This window comes from Salvelinus alpinus, chromosome 3 (assembly GCF_045679555.1).
Source record: "Salvelinus alpinus chromosome 3, SLU_Salpinus.1, whole genome shotgun sequence".
Taxonomy (NCBI): domain Eukaryota; kingdom Metazoa; phylum Chordata; class Actinopteri; order Salmoniformes; family Salmonidae; genus Salvelinus; species Salvelinus alpinus.
Genome location: NC_092088.1, coordinates 92,269,514 through 92,286,702, shown reverse-complemented (window position 1 = coordinate 92,286,702; position 17,189 = coordinate 92,269,514). Strand labels below are relative to the sequence as shown.

Genomic DNA, 17,189 nt, shown 5'->3' with positions numbered 1-17,189 from the left:
CAGGGAAATTCTAATAAAATCATACAGTATTTGTCACATGCGCCGAATACAACAGGTGTTGACCTTACAGTGAAATGCTTACTTACAAGCCCTTAACCAACAATGCAGTTCAAGAAAGAGTTAAGAAAAAGACTTATCAAGATAACTAAAGTTAAAAAATAATAAAAAGTGGCACAATAAAATAACAATAACGAGGATATATACATGCGTTAGCAGAGAGAACAGTCTATGACTTGGGTGACTGGAGTCTTTGACAATTTTTTGGGCTTTCTTCTGACACCGCCTAGTATATAGGTCCTGGATGGCAGGAAGTTCTCCATCCAGCTTCTACTGTGAAGTGAAGGTGGAGGGGAAGACTGAGTGGACTTTGGGAGTGGTCAGAGAGTCCATCAAGAGGGATGGCAGTTTTAGACTGTTTCCTAATAAAGGATACTGGACTGTGGAGCTGAAGAATGGAAAGTACACAGCTCATGCTGATTCCCCTGTCACCCTCTTACTGAGAGAGAAGCCCCAGAAGGTGGGGGTGTTTGTGGATTATGAGAAGTGTCAGGTCTCCTTCTACAATGTGGAGGACAGGTGTCATATCTACTCTTTCACTGGCTGCACCTTCACTAAGAAACTCCATCCATTCTTCAACCCTGGTGGTTCAGAAAGTGTTTCACTGGTCATCTGTCCTGTGGATGTCACTGACTGACTGGCAGAGACAGTATAAACAGCAGTAACTCCTATTGAGAGAGTACATGTACTACATGAGTTCTTAGTTATACATTTTCTGTCAATCTTTTTGTTGTTGTTGTAGAGTGGAACAGTTTATTGTTTATTGGATAGGACAGAGAGGTAAAGGTAGGAATGTTGAAAGAGCAATGGGTTGGATCTGAACCCATTCTGGTACAGGACATCCCAGACCACTGATTTCTTGTTAATGTTTGACTAATCTTTGATGTGTCTTTCACCCGTCCCTTGACTGTTCTGTTTTCAGGAGAGTGTGATATACAGTGGCAAGAAAAAATATGTGAACCCTTTGGAATTACCTGGATTTCTGCATAAATTGGTCATAAAAAGCTAATTGGAGTCAGGAGTCAGCTAACCTGGAGTCCAATCAATGACACAAGATTGGAGATGTTGGTTAGAGATGCCCTGCCCTATAAAAAACACTCAATAAATTTGAGTTTGCTATTTACAAGAAGCATTGCCTGATGTGAACCATGCCTCGAACAAAAGAGATCTCAGAAGACCTAAGATTAAGAATTGTTGACTCGCATAAAGCTGGAAAGGGTTACACAAATATCTCTAAAAGCCTTGATGTTCATCAGTCCATGGTAAGACAAATTGTCTATAAATGGAGAAAGTTCAGTACTGTTGCTACTCTCCCTAGGAGTGGACGTCGTGCAAAGATGACTGCAAGAGCACAGTGCAGAATGCTCAATGAGGTTAAGAAGAATCCTAGAGTGTCAGCTAAAGACTTACAGAAATCTCTGAAAGATGCTAACATCTCTGTTGACGAGTCTGCGATACATAAAACACTAAACAAGAATGGTGTTCATGGGAGGACACCACGGAAAAAGCCACTACTGTCCAAAAAACATTGCTGCACGTCTGAAGTTCGCAAAAGAGCACATGGATGGCAAAATATTCTCTGGACAGATGAAACTAAAGTTGAGTTGTTTGGAAGGAACACACAACACTATGTGTGGAGAAAAAAATGCACAGCACAACAACATCAAAACCTCATCTCAACTGTAAAGTATGGTGGAGGGAACATCATGGGTTTGGGTCTGCTTTGCTGCCTCCGGGCCTGGACAGCTTGCTATCATCAACGGAAAAATGAATTCCCAAGTTTATCAAGACATTTTGCAGGAGAATGTAAGGCTATCTGTCTGCAAATTGAAGCTCAACAATAGTTGGGTGATGCAACAGGACAACGACCCAAAACACAGAAATAAATCAACAACCGAATGGCTTCAACAGAAGACAATACGCCTTCTGGAGTGGCCCAGTCAGAGTCCTGACCTCAACCCCATTGAGATGCTGTGGCCTGACCTCGAGAGAGAGAGCGGTTCACACCAGACATACTAAGAATATTGCTGACCTGAAACAGTTTTGTAAAGAGGAATGGTCTAAAATTCCTCCTGACCGTTGTGCAGGTCTGATCCGCAACTACAGAAAACATTTGGTTGAGGTTATTGCTGCCAAAGGAGGGTCAATCAGTTATTAAATCCAAGGGTTCACATATTTTTTCCACCCTGCACTGTGAATGTTTACACAGCGTGTTTAATAAAGACATGAAAACGTATAATTGTTTGTGTGTTACTAGTTTAAGCACACTGTGTTTGCCTATTGTTGTGACATAGATGAAAAGCAGATCAAATTTTATGACCAATTTATGCAGAAATCCAGGTCATTCCAAAGGGTTCACATACCTTTTCTTGCCACTGTATATTTTTATTCTCTGTGTTTTCTAACAGTATTTGTTGTATATTCATTCTGCTGTGTGCTTCTATATTTAGGTAAGAATGTAGCAGCAACACAAAATAAATGTGTTTAGATATTGATCATTTGACAATAACATTTTCTAAATAAAGTGTGTTTAAAAGCGTTTTATCTCCATCATTGTCATCAGAAAGACTACTGAATGTATCAGACTACTGTATCAGACTACTGTATCAGCCTACTGTATCAGACTACTGTAACAGACAGACTACTGTATCAGACTACTGTATCAGACTACTGTAACAGACAGACTACTGTATCAGACTACTGTATCAGACTACTGTAACAGACAGACTACTGTATGTATCAGGCTACGGTAACAGACAGACTACTGTATCAGCCTACTGTATCAGACTACTGTAACAGACAGACTACTGTATCAGACTACTGTATCAGACTACTGTAACAGACAGACTACTGTATGTATCAGGCTACGGTAACAGACAGACTACTGTATCAGACTACTGTATCAGACTACTGTAACAGACAGACTACTGTATGTATCAGGCTACTGTAACAGACTACTGTATCAGCCTACTGTAACAGACAGACTACTGTATCAGACTACTGTATCAGAAAGACTACTGAATGTATCAGACTACTGTAACAGACAGACTACTGAATGTATCAGACTACTGTAACAGACAGACTACTGTATCAGACTACTGTATCAGAAAGACTACTGAATGTATCAGACTACTGTAACAGACAGACTACTGAATGTATCAGACTACTGCCTAATCTCAAATGGGTCTGTTGTTATTTAAAAGCTAGTTAACATTAGTTGTATTTGTTTCTCAACAAGCTCGCTAGTTATATATTCTCTCATCATGACCTATTTCTCATAGCTCAGGGTTGTCATCTCACTGTCAACAGACATCAACTTAATTTCCCACTACTACAGGGTATCAAAGTCAAGTGGTTTATCTAGCTAGTTAGAACAACACTAGCCCGTAATGACTCTCTGTTCCATGACATTACACATAAGAGTCATTAGAGGAAGACGTCTTCTGTAGGGGGGGGGGGTTTATTTAGAGTCCTGACCCTCGGGCTGGACATTAACACGCATTGCTTGCGTATGGTTTTGAATGCACAATGAGTTTATCTTTCATATCATCAAGTGTTGAATTGATACACACCTTTAATAGGGTTAGTGTTCCAATGGCCATATCTACATGTTACAGCAAATGAGCTATGTAGTGTAAACGTAACTCAGGAGTGTAGTTGAAGTGTAGTTTTGTTGGATGGAGGCCGAGGCGACCGTAGCTGTACAGATCTGTGCTAAACTGCTACAGTGTTTTAAAATTGAATTAAAGGGTTATTTCTCGCTGATGAAAGATAAGGGCCATGTGTTTCGATTGACATTTCTAAACACAGAGTTGGGATCGTAGTTCACATGAGCCAGTCGTTGGCGAAGCTAATGGCTGAAAACTGTAGGGAGAAGGCAGAATGCCGCCTAGAGTTTGAGAGCTTAAACAACCCCCATGCTGGTAATGGAACGATGAGGTATGTCAACAGTGTACTGGAGCTAGGCTGGTGAAATTGCAACACACTAAAATGATTATGATTTAGCTAATGTTACATTAAATGTAATTTAATATATTTTAAGTTACAAGCAAGCTAAATGTAATCCTTACCCGGCCACAAGATAACCACTTGTGTTGTACTGTAGCTATGCATGTCTCTCCACTGTGACTGCGTGGCACACAAATGAACATGTTCCATTGCCCGTAAATGTATATTCAGTGCAGTGCATTGGCATCATGTTACAGGTAGCTAGCTAACCGGCTCCTTCATTAGCTGGATAGCTATGGATAAGCCCATATCTCTGTATGTACTCACTGATACCTAGTAAATTAGTGGTGAAGGGATATGCTTGTTTGTTTACACACAGAAATGGTCTGACTTTAATGGTGTGCTGGTTGCTAATATTATGAAGTACAGAGTTTCTGGTGGAAGAGGCTCTACCCTGTTCCCTATGTAGTGCACTACTTTTGACCAGTCCAGAGCCCTGGTCAATAGTAGTGCACTATATAGGGAATAGGGTGCCATTTGGAATGCATTCTGTTTATGTGGGTGCAGAATGCATTCTGTTTATCTGTTTATGTGGGTGCTGCTGGATACAATTCTCTGGATCAGGTTACGCTGACTGACTGACATAACAGTGGTAGGCCTGATCACCAACAACGACGAGACAGCTTATAGGGAGGAGGTCAGAGACCTGGCCATGTGGTGCCAGGACAACAACCTATCCCTCAACGTGATCAAGACTAAGGAGATGATTGTGGACTACAGGAAAAGGAGGATGGAGCACGCCCCCATTCACATCGACAGGGCTGTAGTGGAGCAGGTTGAGAGCTTCACGTTCCTTGGTGTCCACATCAACAACAAACTGTCATGGTCCAAGCACATCAAGAGAGTCGTGAAGAGGGCACGACAAAACCTATTCCCCCTCAGGAGACTGAAAAGATTTGGCATGGGTCCACAGATCCTCAAAAGGTTATGCAACAGCACCATCGAGAGCATCCTGACTGGTTGCATCACTGCCTGGTATGGCAACTGCTCGGCCTCTGACCGCAAGGCACTACAGAGGGTAGTGCGTACGGCCCAGTACATCACTGGGGCCAAGCTTCCTGCCACCCAGGACCTCTAAGCTTCCTGCCATCCAGGACCTCTATACCAGGGAGTGTCAGAGGAAGCCCCTAAAAATTGTCAAAGTCTCCAGCACCCTAGTCATAGACGGTTCTCTCTGCTACCGCACGGCAAGCGGTATCGGAGTGCCAAGTCTAGGTCCAAGAGGCTTCTAAACAGCTTCTACCCCCCAAGCCATAAGACTCTTTTACGCTGCTGCTACTCTCTATTATTATCAATGCATAAGTCACTTTAACTCTACCTACATGTACATATTTCCTCGACTACCCGGTGCCCCCGCACATTGACTCTGTACCATTACCCCTGTATATAGCCTCCACATTGACTCTGTATCGGTACCTCCTGTATATAGCCCCGCTATTGTTATTTTACTGCTGCTCTTTAATTATTTGTTACTTTTATTTTTTACTTATCAATTTTTTACCTCACTTATTTTTTCTTAACTGCATTGTTGGTTAAAGGCTTGTAGGTAAGCATTTCACTGTAAGGTCTACACCTGTTGTATTCGGCGCATGTGACAAACAAAATGAGATTTGACAATATAGGGAGTAAGGTGCAATTTGGGACTCAATCATACACTTGGGTGACATGATTACAGTTGATGTCTGAGTAGCCAAAGTGTTTTTTTCAACACTTTTTTCAAACAAGTTTGAAAGGTTCTCTCTTTTTTTTTTATTCTTCATATTGACAGACAGTAGGCCTTGTTCTGCATAGTCATATGTCAATATAAACAGACAGTAGGTATTTTTCTGCAGAGCCATATGTCAATATTATTTGGAACAAGGCCTACTGTCTGTTAATAATGACATATGGCTATGTAGAACAAGGCCTACTGTCTGTTAATAATGACATATGGCTATGTAGAACAAGGCCTACTGTCTGTTAATAATGTCATATGGCTATGTAGAACAAGGCCTACTGTCTGTTAATAATGACATATGGCTATGTAGAACAAGGCCTACTGTCTGTTAATAATGACATATGGCTATGTGGAACAAGGCCTACTGTCTGTTAATAATGACATATGGCTATGTAGAACAAGGCCTACTGTCTGTTAATATTGACATATGGCTATGTGGAACAAGGCCTACTGTCTGTTAATAATGACATATGGCTATGTAGAACAAGGCCTACTGTCTGTTAATAATGACATATGGCTATGTGGAACAAGGCCTACTGTCTGTTAATAATGACATATGGCTATGTAGAACAAGGCCTACTGTCTGTTAATATTGACATATGGCTATGTGGAACAAGGCCCTACTATCTGTTAATAATGACATATGGCTATGTAGAACAAGGCCTACTGTCTGTTAATAATGACATATGGCTATGTAGAACAAGGCCTACTGTCTGTTAATAATGACATATGGCTATGTAGAACAAGACCTACTGTCTGTTAATAATGACATATGGCTATGTAGAACAAGGCCTACTGTCTGTTAATAATGACATATGGCTATGTAGAACAAGGTCTACTGTCTGTTAATATTGGCATATGGCTATGTAGAACAAGGCCTACTGTCTGTTAATAATGACATATGGCTATGTAGAACAAGACCTACTGTCTGTTAATAATGACATATGGCTATGTAGAACAAGGCCTACTGTCTGTTAATAATGACATATGGCTATGTAGAACAAGACCTACTGTCTGTTAATAATGACATATGGCTATGTAGAACAAGGTCTACTGTCTGTTAATAATGACATATGGCTATGTAGAACAAGACCTTCCTTTTATTTTTCTCCCACCACCACATTTATTTGATTGATTGAACATTCAGGCTGTCTTCTAGTAGTACTCAACCTGTCTTCTAGTAGTACTCAACCTGTCTTCTAGTAGTACTCAACCTGTCTTCTAGTAGTACTCAACCTGTCTGTGTGTTCTCTCTCCAGATCTATGAGGCCTTCAGCCAGGAGAGCTCTCCCATGGAACAGGAAGTGATGCCAATATACTCCTCCTCCCCCCCTCCGCTGGACGACGAATCAGGGGGAGAGGAGGACGATGACGAGTTTGGGGATTTCTCTGGGGGTGTGGCAATGCCATCCAACCAGCCGTGTCCCTCCACAACAGACCCCGCATCCCCAATCCCATCAACGGTGCGCTTTAGTGTTAGTAACTCCTCCTCTTTCGCCGGAACTACCCATAGCAACGGAATCTCGAAACAGTTCAGAGCAGCTGACGACCTGAAGAAGCCACGGGCGCCGGTGGTGGACCAATCACAGCCCGCTAATACTGGGACCTCAGAGGTTGGCAGGGTTTGGCCGGTGTTGGAGGTCAAAGGGCAGCCCTGTCATTGCAACCTCCCTGACCTCCCTCTCACCAATGGGTTTACCAAGCGGCATCACCAGGGAACTATGTCTGCAGGTAACAACTTTAGTCCCATAGGGCTGTCATGGAGTTGTTAGTGAGGTTTTTGTTGTATTGTGTTTTTAATGCTCGATCATTTTTAATATGTACTGTTGTACTCAAATGGCTGAGGCATCTCTATATGTATTTTAAATACGTTCCAATAAAATGTATTAATTAATTCACCACAGGTCTTGTACCAGCTGGCCTAGGCTCCCTCAGCCACGAGCAGGGGTTTGCAGACTTCTCTGCGTTCGCCGAGCCAGAGATGGAGCTGGAACCCTGGTGCTGCGGCTTCACTCACAGTACGGAGCACAGGAAGGACGGCAGGATGGAAGGGACAAACCTAACCAAAGGTTTCTGCAATGCACACTCGGTCCAGAAGGACATAGAGCAGCGGGCCAGAATAGAGCCTGGCGGGCCTGACTCTCAATGTTTAGCACAGTAAGGGGACAGGGACTGCACTGAAGTCCAGGAACACTGTGAGCTAGGGGGCCACCCTCAGGACTCTGGCTTCTTAGCCACCACAGAGGTGCTCTGTGCTAGGGGTGAGGGGCTGGGGGAGCCTGGGGAGAGGGCACCCAGCATCAACAGGGATAGCACGCTTACACAGGACCCAGAACTGGGAGGGAGGAGGGAGGAGGAGGAGGAGGAGGAAGATAAGGAGAGCGAAACCGAGGACAGCGTCTCTCCTCTCCCCAACACAGTCAGTGGGTCAGGGAGTGAGGAGTTTGCCTCCTCTGGTGAGGCTGTGTCGCCAGACGCTTTGGAGGAGTTTGGGGACTTTGGCGAGACGGTCTTCACTCCCTCGTCAATAGGGGAGGAGGAGAAGGAGAAAGAGGAGGTGCAGCAGAGTGACCTCAGGGAGGAGACCGAGACAAAGATGGTGGAGGAGGAAGATGAAGAAGAGGACTTTGGAAACTTCAGGGATGCTGGATCCTTCCCTAGCCAGGAGGACTTTGCTGACTTCAACCAATCGGAGTCCAGGACACAGGAGGGCTTTGGTGACTTTGACCAGGACTATTCTGAGGACCCAGGTCCGACCCAGGCGTGTGGGGAGGAGGTTGGACAGGGAGACCTTCCCCTCAGCGACAGCTTTACAGACTTCCACTCTGCTCCCCTGGAGGTTGCTCCCTAGAGGTTGCTCCCTAGAGGTTGCTCCCTAGAGGTTGCTCCCTAGAGGTTGCTCCCTAGAGGTTGCTCCCTAGAGGTTGCTCCCTAGAGGTTGCTCCTAGAGGTTGCTCCTAGAGGTTGCTCCTAGAGGTTGTTCACACTAAAATGAGTTTGCTGGAATAAGGCAGTTCCTGACAGACTTATTTTTGCTTCAAAATCAGGTCGATGGACATAGTTAGTTTAAAAATCTTTCCCATGAATTGTGTTTGATTACAATGTAGTAGACTGCTCTGTACTAGATCTCAAACAAGCCCTGTCTCTCCCATTCAGGCCTCCCTGTCTATCCGGCTACAGAGAGTCCTACAGACCAGCTTCCCTGCAGTGGCAGTCCCAGAACTGGATCAGGAGAGGGAGGAGACTGTGGTGGAGGAGGAGGAGACTGTGGTGGAGGAGAAGGAGACTGTGGTGGAAGAGGAGGAGACTGTGGTGGAGGAGGACAGTGGGGTTGAGGTGTTGAAGGTACTCAGCCTCAGGGCTCTGCTAGAGACTCTAGACACACAGCCTGAGGAAGAGGAGACGAAGGGGCTCAACCACACTATACACTGGTGAGAGAACATCTAGTGGTGATGATGATGATGATGATTATAGCGATGATGAGGATGATGGTTCAGTGGAATAACAGCAGATAGCATTGGAGGCTGGCCAAAGCACTACTCTGCTGTATGTGACCGCCTCCTTGTTGGCTTTACCCAGGGTTCCTAGGGGCGCGTGGCGGCAGCCTCAGGACCTCCACGATGCCGTGGGCCTGGGATTCCAGTGGGGCGGTTCCCATAGCAACAGGGCCCTGCTCCGCTGTCTGGGGATGGACACCAGGAACATGGTAACGGCCTCTTTTCAGTTTAAAGCCACACTCTGTAATTATGTGAATGGCTCCATGCGTAGCAGAGTGAGCCACAGCCTCCTCAACAGAATAACAGCAGATGTAAACAACAGTAAGAAAATGGATAGATGGCATTTCACATTACTTTATAACATCTACATATATAGTGCTCAATGAAGGACTTTCCATTAGAGAAACATAACTAAATAAAACATGAAGCCATCTGTCTTTGACAACAACAACATCAATGATGTAGTAAGTCATGTGTGTGTCTGTCTGTCTGTCTGTCTGTCTGTCTGTCTGTCTGTCTGTCTGTCTGTCTGTCTGTCTGTCTGTCTGTCTGTCTGTCTGTCTGTCTGTCTGTCTGTCTGTCTGTCTGTCTGTCTGTCTGTCTGTCTGTCTGTCTGTCCGTAAGCCCCTCCCTCCCTATAATTCCATATTGTACATCATCTACTGTAAATGTGTCTATATATCCCCTTTACTATGTAGAAGTCTTCTGTTGTTGCTGTATCTATAGTGTACATACTGTATGTGGATTATATGTCAATTCTTCATCTATAATATAATGTTATTCTGTCTGTATATTCAGTTTATTTGTGTAAAAGCAGCACCGTTTCACCAGCTTGAATTCCTGCTACATGTAAAGTTACTTGGTGATTTCTGATTCTGTCTCTCCTCCACAGTTGTTCACTGGTCAGAGAAAGCAGCCTGTCATCGTTCCTGTGTTTGCAGCCGGCCTGGTGAGTGGACTGATGGAGATACTGTTCTGTGTCACAAATGGAACCCTGTTCCCTGTATAGTGCACTACTTTAGACCAGGGCCCATATGGACACAGTCCATGGTGGCCCTAGTTCCATTTCTGTCCCTAGATCCTCCCCCTAAGCATGTGTACCAGTCAGTTTGTTCTGTCATGCCACTCCTTGTTATGCCAAACATGACCAGGAGTTGACATGATAGCACAAACAGATCTGGGACCAGGCTACCTTACCTTAGCCTTGTATGCTGATAGCCCCTTAATGTTCACATCTGAAACTACTGGGTAGGTGTAAAGTAATACGATGATGACTCGACTGTTGGCCATATTGCTTTCTCCCTCTCCAAACCTTTCATCATGTGACATGTATTCCAAATGCCTTGTGCCAAGTATTGCCAGGTGTTTCATGGTGAGCTTTCTTTCTCTGCCTCTGTCACGCCCGTGATTAGGGGTGTTCTAGTAATTTTGTTTCTATGTTTGGGATTGAGTATGGTTCCCAATTAGAGGCAGCTGATTATCGTTGTCTCTAATTGGGGATCATACTTAAGGTGTTCACTGTTTATTAAAGATATGGAACTCAACTCACGCTGCGCCTTGGTCCGTCTCGCCACACGGCCCGTGACAGCCTCTCCCTCTCCCTCTCCCTCTCCCTCTCCCTTTCCCCTTCACCTTTTATTCCCTATCGCTCTCACATCTCTCCTTCTCTCCTGTTACCCCCCCCTCTCTCTCGCCCTGTCCCTCTCTCTAGTAGTATTTCCAAACTTGTTTTATTTCTTTACTTACCTATTGTTCACCTAACACCTTTTTTGCACTATTGGTTAGAGCCTGTAAGTAAGCATTTCACTGTAAGGTCTACACCTGTTGTATTCGGCGCATGTGACAAATAAACTTTGATTTGATTTAGAGCCCACCAAAGAGCCACTGAGAGCAGCTGCGGAGAAGACTGCTGCCACAGCACAAGCACTTCCTGGGTCACAGGAAACCACCACCACCTTGTCAATACAGGTACAGAAACAGGTGTAGGGTGAAGTTGTCCTAGATGCTGATACGTGGTCAGTTTATCATTTCCCTCCTAATGGTTACAGTGAGAACTGGGAGAGGTAAAGCAGATCCTAGATCTGTACCTAGGGGAAACTTCACCACGGAACTACAGCAACACCATGGCTGTGTGTGAACATGTTACCAACTGTTAAACTCTCCTCCGTCTTTGTTTCCTCAATGCCTCACCCTTTTCACAAAGCTCATTGGAGGAGGTCTGAGAGGAGGTACCTTGGATCCTCTCATCCAATTAAATTTGAGAGAGGAAAGAATAGTTATTTTCCTTGAATTGAGGACAGAAGAGGCTAGGATGTGACAGTTGGTAACGTTTCCAGACAGTCTGTGGCTAGGATTTGACAGTTGGTAATGTTTCCAGACAGTCTGTTGCTAGGATTTGACAGTTGGTAATGTTTCCAGACAGCCTGTGGCTAGGATGTGACAGTTGGTAATGTTTCCAGACAGCCTGTGACTCAGTGTACACAAACAGGGCAACATTTGGCACTATTTTACACCCCCTTCGATAATGAAGTTAACCCTAAACTCTGACCTAGGATCAGATATCCTTACAGCAGATCCTAACCTTAGCATTAGGAGGATAATTACAATATCTGACCCTAGACTAACTCCCAATTCCTCTGTGCTGTCTATCCATCACGAAGACCTGGCCATATTCACAAAGCATCTTGGAGTAGGAGTGCTGATCTAGGATCAGTTTAGTCTTTTAACTCATAATGAATATGATAACAAGAACCAGGGGTCCCTGATTCTAGATCAGCACTCCTTTGTCTGGTGTGCTTTTGTGAGTATGGTCCTTCAAGAGACTGTGTTGAATAGAAGTCACACTGCTGAGCCTCACTACAGTTTGTTCCTTCCGCCAGCAGGGGGCCCCCCAGCCTTGGTCCCAGTTTGACTGGAGCAGCAGTGGCCTTGGCGTCAACCGTCTGGATGGTACGTCCTCCCACTGAGCCCCCTACCTACAAGGCTGGAGATGAGGCTGCTGTACACACTCTCCCCCTCCGACTGCTGCTACCTGACTCCTGTTTTACTCTTTGGTTCTAATGCCCACACCAGGAGACTAGACTACCATTTATAATGAAGCAATGTGTTGGACATACTAGACTACCATTTATAATGAAGCAATGTGTTGGACATGCATTCTAAGTAAATGGTTTGCAAGTGTGGACTTTGGAACATAGTCCCTATCACTCTCCCTCTCCCCTCTGCTCCTCTCTTCACATTGATGTCTCCCTCTAGATGGTACTACTCATTTTCATGACTGTCTTTCCCTTTAATTGTATCTTGTACTGTGGAATCCCAAGGCTCTCTCTATATGTCTAACTTAACCGGCTACCTCATCTGCCCTGTATAGAGTGATGCTGATGAGGTTTCTCACTTGTTACCCTTCATCACTGATCCAAACACTGTTTCTTATTGCACTGGGCGAGAGATCTTTCAGTATTAGTGGAGGGAATGGGGCAAAGACAAGTCAAGCCATATAGATGAATGTGTGGTCATAGCCTAAAGGGAATCCCCCCAGTAGCTGCATGTTGGTTGTAGTAGAAATAAGCTCATGTGAAAAAGCCTGAAATCCAGACCTGTTCTGTACTAACATTCCACTCCTTGTACTTTGTCATATGCCAAAAATTATGTTTGGCATGACATGAAGTGGAATATTAGCACAAAAAGACTGGTATCCAGACTAGAGAAAGCCAGGATCCTCTTACTGGTACCCAGGATAGAGAAAGCCAGGATCCTCTTACTAGTACCCAGGCTAGAGAAAGCCAGGATCCTCTTACTGTTACCCAGGATAGAGAAAGCCAGGATCCTCTTACTGGTACCCAGGCTAGAGAAAGCAAGGATCCTCTTATTTGTACCCAGGATAGAGAAAGCCAGGATCCTCTTACTGGTACCCAGGATAGAGAAAGCCAGGATCCTCTTACTAGTACCCAGGCTAGAGAAAGCCAGGATCCTCTTACTAGTACCCAGGCTAGAGAAAGCCAGGATCCTCTTACTAGCACCCAGGCTAGAGAAAGCCAGGATCCTCTTACTAGTACCCAGGCTAGAGAAATACGGGATCCTCTTACTGGTACCCAGGATAGAGAAAGCCAGGATCCTCTTACTAGTACCCAGAATAGAGAAAGACAGGATAGAGAAAGACAGGATCCTCTTACTAGTACCCAGGATAGAGAAAGCCAGGATCCTCTTACTGGTACCCAGGATAGAGAAAGCCAGGATAGAGAAAGCCAGGATCCTCTTACTGTTTTCTGTTTAAGCTGCTATTCTGTGTTTTCTTATATTCTTCTGTATCTTTACTTTTCATTTTCTTTGTAAAATAAAGAGGACATATGTATTCAGTAAACTGAAACTGATCTTTACAATCACTGTGATATATAAACACTATCTGCAAAAAAACAATTTGATTTAGCTTGAATATGTTTTTATTTTTAGATTCCCCCAACCAATGATATGCTTTAAGGTTCTTTCAGTGTGGTTGCAATAAACACTGTTGTAAATACGTGAATAAACCTCTTTCTAATATATTACACCTATCTGAGCTGTCCTGCCTCTTGGTTTTCTCTGGCTGTTCTTTCACCACTGACTACTTTCCTCCATAGACATGGATAGATGTAACACATCCTGGTTTAACACCAGCAGTGCCATTGAGGCCGTTCACCATAAGGAAGCAGTCAACTGGGTGGGAATTTCTATAGGATAAGTAAGGATCACAGAATTCCATCCAGGTCAGCAGGAAGGATCTGCCAATGAATTATACTCCTGAGCAAACTTTCCATACCTGGATGTGGCTGTAAATCACCCACCTTGGCCTTAATGCCTGTTCAGACAATACACTCCAGGAGGCTGTATGCAAACCCTTTCAGTTTGTTTACCGACTGTAAATTAACTCATTTAAATAAAATGGAGAGAGCCCTCTATTGCTGCCCATGCTGTCACAGAAGCCAGGATGGCAAAGATGTAAGGAAGAGCCCTCTATCCAACTCTATGCTGCTTTCCTCTGTTCTGTAGATTCTTACTCCAGCTCTATACTGACACCCACTGTGTTGAAAGACCAAATGCTTGATGGTTTCTTCACCACTTGCTAGTAGTTTGTACACCTTTATTTGGACCAAGGACAGAAGTGCTATGGTGGTCTTTTTGTTTTGGACTCTAAACACAGGTACAATGTGTGTGTACATATGTATTGTGTGTGTGTGTAAATGTATTGTGTGTGTGTGTGTGTGTGTGTGTGTGAAGTGGTGGATCCAGAACTAGCCAGTGACACCAGCAGCCGTCCAGCAGACACCCTGAACCACCTCATGTCTACTATGGAGAACACCACTACCTCCACCAGGTCAGACTGACACACACACACACACACACACACACACACACACACACACACACACACACACACACACACACACACACACACACACACACACACACACACACACACACACACACACACACACACGTAGAGATCAATAATTGCTAATCAAGCATAATCGATTGGATTTATATCGTGCTTTACCAGGTCTGAAAGAGCTTTGCATGGAAAGAGGGGAAACTCACCTGCAATCAAATGTCGCATCTTTGTTTTTCCCATCTTAATGTGTGTGTTTGTGTCAGGAAACCCCATAGGGATGAGGAGGATGAGCTGAGTGAGGAGGCAGCCAGGGTGATTTGTGGGCTGGCTGACCTGTCCTTCATGAAGGCTAAGGTCCTAATGTTCCCCATCACCCTCACACCAGCCGCTGGCTCTGGTACACTGCTAGAGTGATGCACACATACACATGGATGGATGCACACACACAAACACAGAAGACTTCTCCTCTTCAAAGCTAGATTGAACATTAATGCAAAGTCAGAATGTTGATCATCAGTAATATGGTGAAATACTGTAGTTAGTCTTCTGTTCTGAATGTATTGGTGTATTGATGTTGTGACACGGTGGTTGAGGTCTAAGACTGATCCACTTTTACCTCCAGTCATCTGCCTCGTTCCCCCAGTGGTATTAGATCAATTTCCTGTTTCTCTTTTCAAGATGGACATTTTATCTTCATGTATTTATTCTTAATGTGTGAATAGTTATTCATGTGAATTCATCATAAATCCATAGGAAATATATTGTATTTAATATTTAAATAACAGATTGGTTCTAACAATATTTATATGATATATGTTTGTGTTGTTGATCTAGTGTGATTTCCTCTTAAATGGCACCCTATTCCCTATATAGTGTACTATTATTGACCAGAGCAATATGGGACCTGGTGAAAAGTAGTGCACTACATCGGGGATAGAGTGCCATTTGGGACAAAGCCTATCATCATGGGGTTAACTACTGTTAAAGAATATAATACCACAAGTCTTAATGAATAGGGCCTCCAGAACCCTACAGTTTCTGATTAGTGTCGAGGGGGAAACACAGTCCTGTGTGTTCAGATGCTCTGCCATTAAAGGGGCAATCCAGTATTGGTACATACATTTTTTTTACCTTTAAATGAATGATAAATAGCCATTGATTGTTAAAGAATTTAACGTATAAATGCCTCATGAGCTCAGTCTTACCCCAATCAGAACCCAAATGATCAGCTTGTTTCACTACATTGCTTGTAAACAATGTAATTAGTAAGTAACGCTGTATAGCTTCAGAACATGGTTAAACTATCATTTTGATCTTGTGGCTGGTCAATCCTTGCATCCATCCTTGCTTCATCTTTGAATTTGAGTGGTTTAATTTCTCCAGCTCCATCCCTCAGCTGTTTACCAAAAGAAAGTAGCCGGCGGCCATTTAGTTGCTTGAATCCCAGATTGCCCCTTTAAGGATCATATGGTGGTGCTCACAGGTAAAGAGTGTGTGCTTGATATTTGGGTTTGTGGACAGTTTCTCACACTTGTTCTCGCTGCCTGTATACATTTTCCAGGATGCCTTTGCACATTCTAAAGATAATAAATTAATGTAACCTATAGTTAACTGGTGCTGAACAATAAGATCTGTGGAGGAAAACTATGGACTGTAAAATGTAAGGGACTTCCTATGGAAAAAGGCTAAAGAGCCAATGGAAAGGTTTCAATACATGTCTTGGGGTCTTTTTAAACTAGTGTGAATGTAGCTATTTATTTTAGTGTACATACAAATAAAAATCTATTTAAGAAGGGTTACATGAATGTGTGTGTGTGGTTTTGTACTCTGTGAATGTCAGGTGTTACAGGCGCTTACAACCAGTGATCATCCCAACCACACAGGATGACCTCTGCTCTCTGACCTCTGCTCTCTCTTGTTAAATCGTCAAAATGCTCAAACAACCTTTTTACTATTTGTACCTACAGTCTGTGTCTATTATGATGGGTAATGTACCTACAGTCTGTGTGTCTTTAGTGGTGGGTAATATACCTACAGTCTGTGTGTCTTTAGTGGTGGGTAATGTACCTACAGTCTGTGTGTCTTTAGTGGTGGGTAATGTACCTACAGTCTGTGTGTCTTTAGTGGTGGGTAATGTACCTACAGTCTGTGTGTCTTTAGTGGTGGGTAATGTACCTACAGTCTGTGTCTCTTTAGTGGTGGGTAATGTACCTAAAGTCTGTGTCTTTAGTGGTGGGTAATGTACCTACAGTCTGTGTGTCTTTAGTGGTGGGTAATGTACCTACAGTCTGTGTGTCTTTAGTGGTGGGTAATGTACCTACAGTCTGTGTCTTTAGTGGTGGGTAATGTACCTACAGTCTGTGTGTCTTTAGTGGTGGGTAATGTACCTACAGTCTGTGTGTCTTTAGTGGTGGGTAATGTACCTACAGTCTGTGTCTCTTTAGTGGTGGGTAATGTACCTACAGTCTGTGTGTCTTTAGTGGTGGGTAATGTACCTACAGTCTGTGTGTCTTTAGTGGTGGGTAATGTACCTACAGTCTGTGTG

At 43.7% G+C, this 17,189-nt stretch overlaps 3 protein-coding genes across 3 annotated transcripts in view; all 3 read left to right on the top strand.

Annotated features, from left to right (window-relative positions):
- The window catches only part of LOC139571525 (uncharacterized), a 157,950-nt gene that overhangs the window by 88,736 nt on the left and 52,025 nt on the right, over window positions 1-17,189 (top strand). The window lies entirely within an intron of this gene.
- On the top strand, window positions 7,041-8,158 carry LOC139571524 (uncharacterized). The gene is made up of 2 exons (XM_071394491.1): window positions 7,041-7,513; window positions 7,687-8,158. Exons 1-2 carry the CDS (start codon window positions 7,075-7,077, stop codon window positions 7,941-7,943), a joined length of 696 nt encoding a protein of 231 aa, XP_071250592.1. The 5' UTR covers window positions 7,041-7,074; the 3' UTR covers window positions 7,944-8,158.
- Window positions 8,379-16,449, top strand: LOC139569664 (aftiphilin-like). Its single transcript, XM_071391072.1, has 9 exons — window positions 8,379-8,621; window positions 8,879-9,213; window positions 9,362-9,488; window positions 10,172-10,228; window positions 10,358-10,382; window positions 11,147-11,247; window positions 12,159-12,228; window positions 14,533-14,629; window positions 14,908-16,449. Exons 1-9 carry the CDS (start codon window positions 8,379-8,381, stop codon window positions 15,056-15,058), a joined length of 1,206 nt encoding a protein of 401 aa, XP_071247173.1. The 3' UTR covers window positions 15,059-16,449.

Coding starts and splice junctions, on each gene's coding strand:
- LOC139571524 (XM_071394491.1), top strand. CDS start 7,075: ATGGAACAGGAAGTGATGCCAATATACTCCTCCTCCCCCCCTCCGCTG. Junction 7,514..7,686: donor CCAGGGAACTATGTCTGCAG/GTAACAACTTTA, acceptor AATTCACCACAG/GTCTTGTACCAGCTGGCCTA.
- LOC139569664 (XM_071391072.1), top strand. CDS start 8,379: ATGGTGGAGGAGGAAGATGAAGAAGAGGACTTTGGAAACTTCAGGGAT. Junction 10,383..11,146: donor CCCCCTAAGCATGTGTACCA/GTCAGTTTGTTC, acceptor GATTTGATTTAG/AGCCCACCAAAGAGCCACTG. Junction 14,630..14,907: donor AACACCACTACCTCCACCAG/GTCAGACTGACA, acceptor TGTTTGTGTCAG/GAAACCCCATAGGGATGAGG.